Consider the following 14,115-nt stretch of genomic DNA (forward strand, 5'->3'; position numbering starts at 1 on the left):
AAAGCACAAATCACTCACTATCGGAAAATATATTTGAAAGATGTTTTGGAAACACAGGTTTGCATAGAACCTAAATATCTGAGCCGTGCACTTCAAATGTAAAGCCGAGTTCCTCATTCACATAGAAACAGGAAAAAAAAATTGTTTCACTTACATGTTTTGCTAAATCTGGACTTTTGGAGTCAATGTCATACCTAGAAAAAGCAAATGAAACACAAATAACTCAAGGGTAATGTGCGGGTTGACACAAAGAAGAGAAAAGAAACATTACAGGCTGTAATTCCAGATGTAATCAAGAAAGACTTTGTGTATTTTATGGCTGCTAGAAACTGTGCCAGGGGTGATTCCAGGGGTGGAAACAGCCAATCAAAGCAGAAAAAGTTTTGAGTGTCTGTTAGCCAAACTTAATGTAAAAGTAATTAAGACCGAGCATACCCAAGCTCCCACCTCTGCAATAAAATGGAGATGAAAATGAGTAGCACTAATTATGAAGGGAAGCTCTCTCTCTCTCTCTCTCTCTCTACACGTCTTTTCCCATGCCAGTGTTGTATTACAAAAGCATGTCAAATAAATTCATTAAGAGCTTAGAAATCCTCGGAGACCTCCAGCTCAGCAGGAGTCCACCAGGGATTTCATGTCTAAGAGGTACGTACTTTTTTTCTGTGTCTTTTTATTATTATTATTTGGAAGGGTAAGTCCTTTTCTAAAGGAAGCGATCACTCGTTTCTGGCCAACTTTCAAATAAAGCGGTACCTTACTGACCCTCTCACTAGTCTGACCTTTTCAAAAGTAAAAAGGCAGGACAGGCAGGGAGCAGGAGTCTGCTTGAATTTAAGAAACGCCGTCTCAGACGTTTGCTTCGCGGACGAGAGATTAAAGGCAAAACTTAAAATTAAACACTTATAATGCCTCGTCTAATTCTGCTAATCTACAGATGAATAATTTCTCAAGGGAGAGACGAGCTGCTGATAAAGAGACCAAAAGAGAAAAAGACTGGTCTACAGAGAGCAAAGTCAAGACCACAGAAGGATGAAGTGGAAAGAGGGCTCAGAAAATGTTGACATTATAGAGAAAGAGGGATGAATTTGAGAACTATATTAGAAAAGGGCATACAGTCACACACACACCTTGGTGTGTGTTCACAGAGAGAGCCGGATCAAACAGAAAAACTCACACGTCAAAGCGCAGGTTCTGCTTCTCTTCAAAGAAGTAGTCCAGGATGTACTTCCTGACGAAATCCGGGTTTAGCGTGTTGTCTATCACCTCCGTTCTCCCAAACTGGACCAGAACAGAAGCAAAGGAGGGGAAGGAAAGACAAGCAAGGAAAACGTGAACACAGAATTGGTCATGCGTAATAAAACACACACCTCCTCCTCCATCCGCCCCAAATTGACTGCGTAAATTAAGGGATTCTTATGAGATCAGATTCAATTATCAGAAATCACTGATTGTTTCAATTTTCTGTTTTTAATTCATTCAGACACTTCACAATAACAGGTGGAAACAAGATAGAGGAGCAAATAAATTAACTTGACATATTTTCTTCAGAGCCTGGAACAAACAAATCTAATTTTTAGCTCTAACTAATTAACACTTACAATAAGAAGGGAAAAACTTCAGTGCAAACACACACACACAAAACAACAGAACCACAGAGCAGAACCTTCAGTCATAAACAGATAATGTGGCTCCCTGCAAACACACTCTCACACACATTAATTGTCAAATATTAATTATTCAGACTCAGAACTGCCGTCGAGCTGCATAAATAAAACAACCAGAGTCAAAAAGCTACCATAAACTGACACATGTCCTCGTTACAGTCTAATGAGGACAAAAAAATAGAGGAATTTCAATTTCCTGTTTCTGTGACTGCATTCATTAGGGGTAAACTCAAAGAGAGGCACAAAGTGGCAGGAGAAAAGTTATTGCTAAAGCGGTGACAAAATATTTTAACTGATGGAGGCTTGCAGTGTTTTGCAAAAGTATTCAGACATGTTGAACTTTTTGCCTGAGACACTGTAGATGTTACTGTATGTTTAGGGATCTTTAGGGTTTACCCTGTTTCCATCTTACCATTAACTTCCCTCTTTCTACTGAAGACATTTGCCTCATCTGACCAGAGGATCTGCTTGCTACCTTCCCTGTGTGGATTGTGACAAACTGCAAACAGCATCTACTGTATAATGGTTTTCCTTCAACATTTACTTTCTTCTTTTACACTTTTCCATTGAAACCCAAATTTGGAAAGTGTACAGTTAAAGGTTGCCTAAATGCACAGCAAACTTTATAGATTGTATAGAAGTAGAAGCTAGAATTGTACCTTGTATTTTACAATTATGTAGTCAATTTAAGGAATAAATAAAATACAATAAATGAGTATTTACCAAAGCAGTGTTTTGAACCTATCAAAATCTGCTTGTTCATTAATGTTCTCTAAATAAACTCAGAGGCCTTCACAGAACTGCTGGATTTGTACTGACAATAAATGTAAAAAGAAAAAAAAAAAAGTCAGGAGGCACTAATACTTTTGAGTGAAAATATACAATACTAGAGCTGCTGAAATCTACTGTATGTGACAGAGTGTGGGTTTGCTGAAGTCTGCCATCAAACACAAACCATAAGTGATTAAGATGTGGCACCACATCCCTTCTTGCTCCTACTGCCAGGAAGCGTGAGAGCTCTGCGGCAGCTAATGCCGAGGAGGTGAAATCTCCGCAGAGGCAGCAGGGACGTAATTTCCGTGGCTGGCATTGAGGGTGACAGCAGGGGGGCTACAGTATATTCACTTTTGTCCCGGGCATTTGCAGAGGCAGAACAATCAGCACCAAAAGCCCTGATCAGCCAACTGAGGCAGCACACACCTCTTCCCCTCTGATAACCGTGACGAGAAAAATTGTGTGGAGAGGTGTCAGAAAATCTATCTTGGTAAAAAGATTACTGTCTAGAAGCTTGAAGTGGAAACTCCAGGCTTTGCTCAAATTCAGGGAGGCTATATTCTGTCGACTTTGTAGTTAAGTGAAAGTGGTAGGTAGAGGGAAAGCTGTCGTACACTGGGGGGAAATTACAGAGGAGGGTGTCGCAAATTAAGACTTTAAAATCATGCGGTAACAGAGTAATGAGATACTGCAGCACTTTTGTGCAATAAACACACAATTTGTCATGGGGACATGGGTCTCCAGGGGATTTACTGCTGAAAGCAGAAAACACAATATATCCATAACATTTGTTGAGGTATACTTCAGCTGATGAGAAATTTGAATGACTGGGAGTCAATGTGGGAGCTTGGACCATAACTGGATTAAAAGCTGGTTGGTGGCACAGTGAAAGGGGGCTTCAACCAACCATATCTCCTCATAGAAGAGCCAAAACACATCACTGGAGAGAGAGGCAAAAGAGGCGCTTAGCTTTATCAATGCTGCACAGCTTGACTCTGCTGCTTAGCCAGCTGTCATCAGCACTGTAAAACCTCGGGCCGTATCTCTTTTTAGGAGAGCCATTCGGTCTGCACCCACCGCTTCTAAGCCAGAGGTGGGGCACCTGTGACAGGTGAACAAAGCTCTTTTAGCCCAGGAACATCAATTGATGCCCATCAACATTTGCATCTTACTCCAAACTTTCTGGTTTAGGAATATTTGCTTGCTATACTTGCTACCAGTTTAATGAGTTTTTCAGCCGTGTGTGGGCATGTGTGTGTGTTTGAGGTAAAAAGCCAAACTTTGAAAGACGATAAAAAAAATAAAAATTCTTATTTGTCCAACTAAACAATACTTTCCCATCTTAAAATCATGCATAAGGCTAAAATCCTGCTTGGGTTCTTATGTGAAAAGTCTTCGATCAGCCGGATTACTAATGGACTAAATCAAACCCTTTAGTTTTCTCAAAACAATAATCTAGTCTCCAAATAATCCAGGTTATTTTCTGATCTTCCAGGTTGTTGCTGTATTGTAATGTTCATCTGAAAGCGACTGCAGCTGGATCACACTCCCTTATCTACTTTGATTTTTACATCCCTTAGATTGTAGTACTGGCTTAGAGTTCATCCATTTGCCTCTGTTTATCTCTGATGAAGTCACTAGAATACCTACTGCTGTCATTTACGCTTATTTACCAGCTTTCATTTCTGTTTGTTTCTGTGTCTGTGATGTTTTTGTAAACACCCAGCTGGTCCACATGACTGCTCACTCTGAGGTTTCTTCCTGTTCGGAGCAAGTCCTTCCTTTACTCTGCCGCCACGACTTGATGCAATCAATCGTCTACTGCCGCCACAGGAAAATATTTCAATAAGATACAAGTTTTATATCTTATTAAAAACAATGTTTGGAATACACTTTTGATTCGTTAAGATGAAAGGTTGTAGATAAAATCTTACATCCGTGACAATTTCTGATGAAAGAGGGTAACAACACCTGAGACACAGACACCTGTGAGAAGCAGTGCTTTGTTCTTGTCCTTAGCAGAAACTGATGTGAACGCTGACAGATTTTCTCATAATGACACTGGAACCTTATTTATTTCCTCCAATTTCCTATTTTTATCTGCCTTCTCTGGATCCAAACTAGGTCATAAAACTCTGAGTTAGATAATCAAAATAATTTTCTTCTTCACATCAAAGAGTCAAACAGATACTCGATAAAGTTCAGCTCTTTAATCAGCTCAATTCTTAATTTAGAAAAGAGCATTCAGCTTTAGAATAACCATTTCATGGGGTACCAGAGAAATGCTTTTATTTATATTGTAGGTTTTAATTTATGTCGGACTTAATTTGTGTTATGTACTTCATGAATGGTAAATAGACACTGACTGGTATTGGACCAGATATCTTCTCTGCAAACATTAATGAGCTGTTAGATTTTCTGCTCCTCTATTATTGGGAAGATGTATTTCATTTTTCAGATCAAATTAATTGCAACTAATGTTGTGGGACTGATTTGATTTTGATAACCAATTAGGGTGGTGGTTTATAAAACATTAAAGTCATTCAAATTGGCTAATAGATGTTGCTTTTACAGTTACGATGAGTCAATTTGTTTTCACACAAACCAATTACTTTAGATCCCATACCAGTTTGGGGCAGATAAACTTAAAATACGTTTATTACAAAAACTTTGACAGATTTGAAACTTCCCTCATTTGTGGAAGTCTATTGCAGAAAATTTAATAAACCTGCTCCCTCATCCTCAAACACATCTGTAGATTTCAGTGAGAGAAGAAATTGTTTGACTACATGTTTCAAACACATAACTTTAGTTTTAAACAAACAGATTTTTATTTTTACTTTTATTTTCAGTAAAACAGGAACAATGTTCCTGGTTACATGCAGCGAGCAAATTGGCATAAAATTAAATCTATAGAGTCACAGCAAATAAATTTGGTTTCCTCCCAGCATAGGAGTCTTTAAACACGTCGCCCAAAAATAAATGGCATAATCTATATTCTACAGAGGAAAATGTATAATAACATGATTTAATTAGGACACCTGCTGAAAAAAACCTGCCGCTCTGCAAACATGTAAAACTGATTGATAGCGTCTTTTTTTATATCCACCGGATAGCTTCTGTGAGTGAAGCACCTTTTAGTAAAATTCAGCTAAGAAAAAGAAAATGATCTATTGGAGCCTGATGTGAAAAAGACCTAAAGAAACTGCAGTTTATCATGAGACAAAAACTAAGGAACACTCACATCGGTTTTGAGCAATGAGGTTTAGAGAGAACTAAGGCCAGAAGATCTTATATATTATGTATGTAATGTATTTTTTATTTGAGATTTAAATTCATCATGAGCAGTGATGGCAACGCAATCTGCATTAAAAACAGGATATAGCAAAAGGGATGAAAAATGTTGAGCAACCTGAAGAAATCACAGGTTTTTTTTCCAGCAGCAGAGCAGTTTGTGTCTAAGAAACAAAGCCATGAATCAGCCGCAACTCTGTAGATGTATATGCAATCTGATTTTTCTTTCTAAGACCACAAAGGTTGCTCTCTTTGAAAATTAGAACGGAGTAAGGCACATGTATTTCATGAATAATATAACTACCACTCTCCCAACTCTTAATTAGGATGATGCCTTCAAAGAAGGGCCGATACTAACACTATTTACAAACTGGTTAAAAAAAAAAAAAAAAGAAACCAGTTTGATTTTCCACTGCCAGAAAAAGAGCTCAAAGCAAAGACGCTACAGAAATTAATGCATCTCTACAGTAAATGTTTGATCTCATTCTGTAATATTCAGAACCTCTGGCGAAGATTACAGTTTAGGGAGACAGTTTGGTAAAACACATTGTGACATAAAGTATACCTGCAAACAAATGTTCTCATCTTCTTGGCCTAATTTATTAATACTGCGACTGGGAGCCAAGCTGTGGTTCAAACAACATTTATTAAGCATTTATAATCAGACTTTTCAATGAAAGTTTTACATGATCTGTGACATTTAGGTCATGGCTCTGAGAACCATCTATGTAGATTTAGCTGAAATATTCTTTTAACATGTAGTTCTGCTACAGATGTGTGTTTTAATAAATGTCACTTCCTACTCTGCCTCTTCAGTCTTCAAAGGTTCTATAAACTGAGTCATATCTTATTCAGATGGTCATATTTGCTCTTTTCTTGTGATTTCAATCTTTTAGGCAATTCTGCTTCCATCATGCGTTTACTATGTAGTCGTTTTATTTTATATTGGCTTGACAAACTATTAAAACTTCTAACTAATAATTAATGTTGACTTTAGCAACTTTTTGCTAAATAGTTATTTTTATGCCTTGATCCTCCAATTTAAAACTAACACTATCTGCTAGTTTGTTGAATAATGACATCACATTTTAGCGCTTTAAACTTTTCATATGCAGTAAGTTAATTTTAAGTTCATACCAGTCTGAATTTGGACATGGCACTACCCTTATTGTAAACAGATAGTCTAAGAATTAGAAATAAGCCACACAGTGCTGCTCTTTATTATAGATCTAAAATAAAAGACTTTGACACCTCCAAAGTCTGTCTACTTTTACTGTAATTTTCATTTTTAGGTTTGGACAAGATTTAAAAACTACTTATATGGTCAAACGCTGGGTGTTACAATAGAACATGTTTAATCTTACTTTCCCCCCGTTCTAAGGAAGTCCCCCAAGGTTCTGTTCTTGGACCAATTCTGTTTATATAAACAACATTATCTCTTCAATACACAGTTATAAATTCTATCTTTACGTTATTATGAAGGCTCCCTTCATTTTACCATTTAAAACCTGCAGTTATCATTTACTCCTTAAAAAAACTTCTACTGTTCACACACTCAAAAATGTTTTTATAAAACCAGAGAAATCCTCTTTTTTTAGGTCACTCCAAGAGAAGCAGTGTCAACATGATGGAAAATTGACCTTTAAAAACTGCGTTGACTCTTTGTAATCGAAACTCAGAAGGAAATGCAATTTTTTCTTTAGACACAGGTACAGCTTTTTGTTTTGCTTTGTTCTGAACTATAGTGATGTCACTTGACCTTTGAACCCGTCGACCTTTGAACCCGTCGACGGTGTTGCTTTTAGATGCGTCACTAGAACCAGCTGCGGAGCACAGCCATGCGGATTTTACCAACTCACAAAAGCTCTGCATTATGACACATACAGTACTTTCCTGAAGTATTTATGCTAATTCTTTATAACTATTCAAGCTTTAAAGGTTTGTACATAGTTCAGAGATTAAGATGTTTAGCTATGATGCATCTCACACCTAGAGTATGTGGCAACAAACTTCAAATTGATGTCATGATTTTTTCGTAGTATCAGTTTTTAATTAGAAATCTTATCAATTAAACTGTCACTGATTCTTAGCAGTTATCCTTCTATTGTTGTTCTTTATTTGTTATTGTTGTAGCAGCTCCACTGAATATGAAGGTTCTCCCTCAATGTAGAAACATATTAAGAGTCCACATTTACCTACATACGCTGTATCCAACACCTCCAGCATCCCTTTGTAACTGTGTCACACCAGTTTGCACTTGTGTTGCCTCAATCTAGTGGTGTGAGTCAAAAACAAATTAGGTGAAAAACAAACCAGAAGCATATTTTTAGTCATTTCTGCAAGCTGACTGTAATGTTCACAAAGAGCATTGGTTTTGCCCATCGCCAAAGTGACCAAACAGAAGCATGTTTGTCACAGATTTTCTGCACTTCGATAAACTTTGAGTGTGCGTAGTAATTTCCGAGGCTTCCCTCTGTTGTCTGGCTGCAAACTCCGCTAGATTTATCGGTCTCTGTGGTCTAATTACGGCCCTGTTTCAAACAGCCAGAGGGGAGGCCGACGCAGAGAAAAATCTTTACAGACGCGTGTACCTGTCACCTTAATCAGTCAGTCGGTCAGACAGCCAGTCAAAAGCTAAGTCGGTGCTGACCGATGCACTAGTGCTCACAGGGTCAATCGATCACAAATGATTGGCACAGAATATTTACCTTGAGGAGGAGGAGAGGGGGCGACAAAGGGGTTGTGAACAGAAAACAGCCTGTCATGGAGAAGAGAAGGGCTGATTGAGTCTTGTTGATCTCTTACCTCTCGCCACTGTTTAGACTCCACGCCCTGGGTGTACAACACAACCACTGAGATAAGCAGAGGGGGCAGAAACAGGAGGGGAAAGACAGAGAGGTGGAGAGAGAGAGAAAACAGAGGAATTAATTGTCATTGAACGGTTTTGAAAATGCATTGCGAATCCACAAACAGTGTTTGTTTTTGCTCCTTCTCTGCTGACATCTGTCATTAATTATCCTGCCACACCCTGACAGCATAATGAAGTAGCAGACTTGATGATTAATGTTGACTGACATCCACTTCTAGGGGGGGAGGAAAACCTCTCCAAAATAAGACTGAGAGGCCCTAGAGCACAATTTACTGTAAGCTATGCAATCAGAGAAACTGTGTCCTAATGGGTGGGATTCTTCTGATTTCATCTTGTTGCTTCGTGTTGAAGCTGGTGCAGGTGGAAGTGACGTGACCCGGCATATAGCCTCAGGTTCAGCTGCAGGTGTGCACAAAAAATTGGGATGAGTGTGATGTTTTTGTTTTTCTTTTTTCCCCAAGGCTTATTTACACAAAGGGTTTATGAAAAATGTTTCCTCCATTTTGTAGTCAGTGGCAAAAAATATAAAAATGTTGCCTTTATGACATTTTCCAGTTTCTCTTCCCAAAAGATAGCCATTTGTATTCACGGGCTGCTGCTTATACCCTGCATGCATTATGGTACTTTAGCTCACAGCACAGAAAGGTTGTCACATTACTGTGCAAATGATATGCAGTTATTGAAGGAACACTTTCAAACAACAGAGTAAACCGGATGAGGCTAACACTTAGCAAAAATAAAGAGGAATGCAATGTAAAAGCAGAGGAGGCACCAATAAATTATTTCCCGCCAAACATTTCCTACCTGAAGCAAAACAATAGTTGTTGCAAAAGAGAACTTACATGGGTCGGACTTGGAGAAAGTGTCTCTGTCCAAAAGATTCCTGCAAGAGAGGAAACCAACACATAAATACTGTATATAAGCCTGCTAAAAGATGTGGGAAACCATGTTTACAAAAATATATGTATTAAAAAGACCTCCTGCATGCATAACAACAAAATGTTGAAAATCAATCAGAGTAGTACTTTACAATAACACTTGGTTCACATAAACCACATCTGCCCTTGAAATTTCATTTCCAAGTGTGCAGACCAAAAAGCACATGAAAGCCCGACGTTAGGACAGAGAGGACACCAAGGTGTGCGCTACATACAAAACAGACAGATGTGTAACAATGAAGGTGTTGTAAATTATAGTCTTCAACTTGATCTTTAGCTTATGACCAAAATTCCCCAACAATTTCAATTTTAAACTTCTAATACTTGGAAAATCCAACGAAACCTAATGAAAATGCAGACAAAGTGTTTATTTTGAATATTGTTCCTTCAGGCAAGTGTTAAAATGCAAATACTGAGCGTAATATAGTAAGTCAGAGTCTAGTTGGGTTTTGATCGCTTACCCTCCTGCTCACTGTGTAACAGCAGGAGAAATAGCAAGATGAAATTAAAAACAATGCAAGAGGTAAATTTATTCTACAACTATGCTACTGGCGATTTTGTTTAAAAAAACACAGCAATTGTTTCTTCATGTGGGCTTGTTTTCCACTCCACTGAATATCAGGCAGATAATGAACGAACACTTTCATGACTGGTGTTTTTTGATTTGGGGACTTGATGTTAGCACCACTCATCTTGATGTCATTTGATGCAACCGTATTTGGGAATGAAAGCAGGAAATACCCTGCATTTTGTGGCTCCGAACTTTAGATATTTTCCCTCAAGGTAAATTTGACAACAACTCTATAAGTGTATGTGCTGGTAAGGAGACGGGATATCATCAGTGCAGATTCCTTGTTGCAATATTGGCTACGTACGCTTCTTTCATCGTCATTAACTTGATTACATACAAAATAGAAGAGACCTCCAACATTGTTGTACACTTCTAACTTTTTTTCTCAGATCTCCAAACAGTTAAGTAGCTGAAATAACAGCACAGGCGTCATCTTTGACTCATAAAATTAAAGCTTATGTGCATCGGTCAACTTGAACAATTTGAGTAATTTTTTATTTTACTTTTTTTATCTACTTTACGTGCTTTAAAAGGCAGCAAATACAAAATTAATTTCTGATTCATTTTGTCAAATTGTAGGAATATGTAAATGAGAGCAGCTGTTTTAGGACTTAAACTTTTATACTGTACATTTCTCTAATCAAAGAACTGTTGGTTCAACTCTCACAATATTTAGTCATTTGAGCTCATCATGGTAGCAGTTTCTCATTTTCTCCAATAAATTGTAAACTCTTGCATGCATCAATAGCTTCCACTGCTGTTTTTTAACTTTATCATTTGTTTATCACATGTCACATCATAATGATACTTGCTGAACAGATATTCCCTATGAAAGTAATAGTATATTTAAAGTCAAGGCTATGCTGGTGATTTATTATGTACAGACAAAATGTCTCACCAGATTAAGTCTTCAACTTCTCTGTTGGATTGCTCAACTGCAACAAACCTTGGGAGCAGCCCCATGATCTATTGGCTCTTGCCTCAAGGCAAAAAGCTGGAAAAAAAAAACTTCCACAAAAACAGCACAAAGATTGATCGCACTATACAAAGCAGTATGGTACACACTCAAAAAAACAAGCCCCGCACCGTGCATCCACGGAAACCAGAGACAATAAAGAATGCTTTAAATGTTTTTGAAGGCAGTCGGCAGAAAACAATCATAAAAAAAAGATTCAAATAAAAGAGGCTTCTTCTCCAGACACGCTTGCTACCTACAATGAAAACAAAACTTTTTCAGCATACCTTTTGCAACATGATCCACTTAATCCTTAGCTGTTCTGCCTAAAAAGGGGTAATGATGGAACTTCTCCTTTCTACGGAGAAAATTAATTTGGTGCTTGGTGGGCATAGACTTATTTAATCGTGCTCAAAATACCAGAGTGACATTTTAAATCTCCAATTGAAACTGATTCTTCTTCTTGCCTAATAAAACTAAATTAGATGGCGAGTAACAGCTTCATGTTGCAGTAGATATGAACCAAATTGGTTCTGTATCTGTTGTAGTAATTTTTCTTGTGACACCAGTACAACATACTTGGAAATCTTAAAAAAACGTTCTAATTAGTTTAACTGTGTAGTGTGATTTTAGGAGTTGTTTATTTTTGCGTTTAACGATGAGCATTCATTCAGATTTTATTATTTGGAAAAATAATACATGCTTTCTAATGTTTAAATTAACATGATAAAGCTGCACCTTCTGCTACAGCAGCGGTTTGACTATTACTCTGTAAACGCAGCACTCAGTACTCATGCCAGAGTTTCTTACTGGAACAAACTTTGAATATTTTTTTGTTCTCAGTCACTTTGGATAAAAGCATCTACTAAATGATTGAGATGGAAATGGACATGTAGCACCGTGGCAGAGCGCTTCAGTTTGTATAAATTTTATTCCTCCCTTCATTTTTTGCCTCTTTTTAAATTGTTTTGTACATAGGTGCCAGGGTAAAAAAAATTGTTGTCCCAATTAATAAGGCTATATTTTTATATAAAAGCACGCTGCAGGCAGAAGCTTCGCAGCATGAAACTGCTCGATAATCAATCATTTCACTTAACATTTTAACTAGAGACATTTCCCCTCATGGTACAGTAATCTTGTTTCCACGTATAATAATGCGAAAGCACACACATATGAGTTTTGGTCCTGATAATTGATTGTGAGCAGTGGGCAATAAATAAACCAAATGCACAGTAGCTGAAAAAAAAATAAATCCCTGTCCCTTTAGGCGACTGCGGGATTTCAATGAATATAGATGAGAGTTTGGGACTGAATCCAAGTGCGTGTAATTTTGTATCCCTGGACATAAGATCTTCTGACTAAGGGATCTACGAGAGACAGGACAGATGCAACATTGCTGGGGTGTTAGCCTTGGGCTGACCTGACAACAGTTGGAAAATTGTCAGAGTAATTATCAGTGGAGATAATAAAACTATCTGTGATTTAATGGCTTTCTGTGGCCACCTGTTTTTGTATGGTGTCCATTAGCGCCAAACAATTACCTTTCTCTTTAGCCCATCTCCCAAAGCAGAGACTGGATCACTTAAAAAGGAGGAAAGCAGGAAAACATGACATCCAATTAGACCTTCATGCACCTATGCCTGGTCACATTCAACACCTTATTGCACGAAGCAATTATAAGTCGGCTCATTATGTAAAGCAGTACAAATTAAATCCAGCGTCTTGTTGCGCACATGGCCAGAGTGGCCATATTTGAGGATCACTATTGGCATTAATCTGCTCTCACTAAAGCGAGGCTGCATATTTCAAAACGTTAACTACTTCCTCTGAGGAATCCCCTGTGGAATAAGAAAAGATCATTATCCTCAAAGCTACACAAGAAGTTTGTTGATGGAGAATGAGGCTCATTGAAAGTAGGGCAAACATAATTACATAGATACAGTAGCTTCTCGTTCCCAACGTATTTCTTTGACAAGACTTCTTTCGGGCCATGCCATTCTTGTCATTAGCAGGACAACCTTACTTAATGAAAATAGTAAAGTTTTCTATTACTCCAAAATTTTAGTGTTTGCTAAAACCGCTGAAACTCTCCTATTAACTTGTGCACTCAATGGGTAGTAGCTCTCTGCATAACTGCTTGTTGAATAAATCAATACTTAAAATTAATTTCACTTGAGACAAAAAAACAACAATATACTTTTAATGAATTCCTTGGTCAGCTTGATTAGCTCTGCATGCTTCAGCTGAAGGCTGCTAGACTTCAATGATCCTCAACGCCATTTGAAAGGCTTGTTTAATTGTAGTAGATGGATGAAGAGTTTAACGCCCTTCACATTGTTGGCACCCCTGCTGAAAATGTGCCAAAAGCCTAAAATTAAACCCACCTTAAATTACAGTTACAGATTAACTTACTGAGGAAAAATTGCTGCAGTGAGCTTTGAAATATATTTTTTACCTCCTTTTCCTTGCTCCTGTTTCCAGTGGGAAATCAAACTTGACCCCATTTGCTAGTTAAAGTGGTTTTATTTTATTTTTTTATTGTTCTGACTGTAGACCGGAGACAGTCAGAGCAATAAAAAAAAACTGGAAGACTTTCAAGTTAGACGTTATGCTGATTGTGAATGATTGCAAGCACTTATTCATAATCTTATGAACTTAGGTGTCATCTTAATCATTTCCCTTTTGATCCTATAGGTTTTGTATGATTTCAACCACATTTAACAGTTTTAGGTTGTTTCTGGAAATTTTTGACAAATTGTCCAGAATTACATTCGTGAGGTCAAACACTAATGTTGGATAAGAAGCCCTGGCTCACAGTCTTGACTATGATTTTTACCAAAGGTGTCCTATTGAGGTCAGGGCTCTGTTATTTTCTTCTTCACCAAACTTTCTCATCTATGTCTTTATTGGCTTTGCCTTGTGTCCTGCAGCCCAGTCATGTTGGATGAGGAAGGTGCCATCTCCAAACTGTTAAATATCTCCTGGCATCTGCTAAATCCTGATTCATCTACTGGATCGCCAGACAAAGACCCTTGATTTATCGCTCCAGA

General features: G+C 37.8%; 1 protein-coding gene across 2 annotated transcripts in view; it reads right to left on the reverse strand.

Annotated features, from left to right (window-relative positions):
• cpne5a (copine Va) overlaps positions 1-14,115 on the reverse strand; it is an 83,961-nt gene that overhangs the window by 59,062 nt on the left and 10,784 nt on the right. For both annotated transcript variants that reach the window (XM_028018777.1, XM_028018771.1), the window contains exons 2-5: positions 9,444-9,484; positions 8,538-8,584; positions 1,175-1,278; positions 155-194 (exon numbers count right to left, since the gene is read on the reverse strand). In XM_028018777.1, the coding sequence (XP_027874578.1) occupies positions 155-194; positions 1,175-1,278; positions 8,538-8,584; positions 9,444-9,484 (232 nt within the window). The remainder of the gene's footprint in view (positions 1-154; positions 195-1,174; positions 1,279-8,537; positions 8,585-9,443; positions 9,485-14,115) is intronic.

This window comes from Xiphophorus couchianus, chromosome 1 (assembly GCF_001444195.1).
Source record: "Xiphophorus couchianus chromosome 1, X_couchianus-1.0, whole genome shotgun sequence".
NCBI lineage: Eukaryota > Metazoa > Chordata > Actinopteri > Cyprinodontiformes > Poeciliidae > Xiphophorus > Xiphophorus couchianus.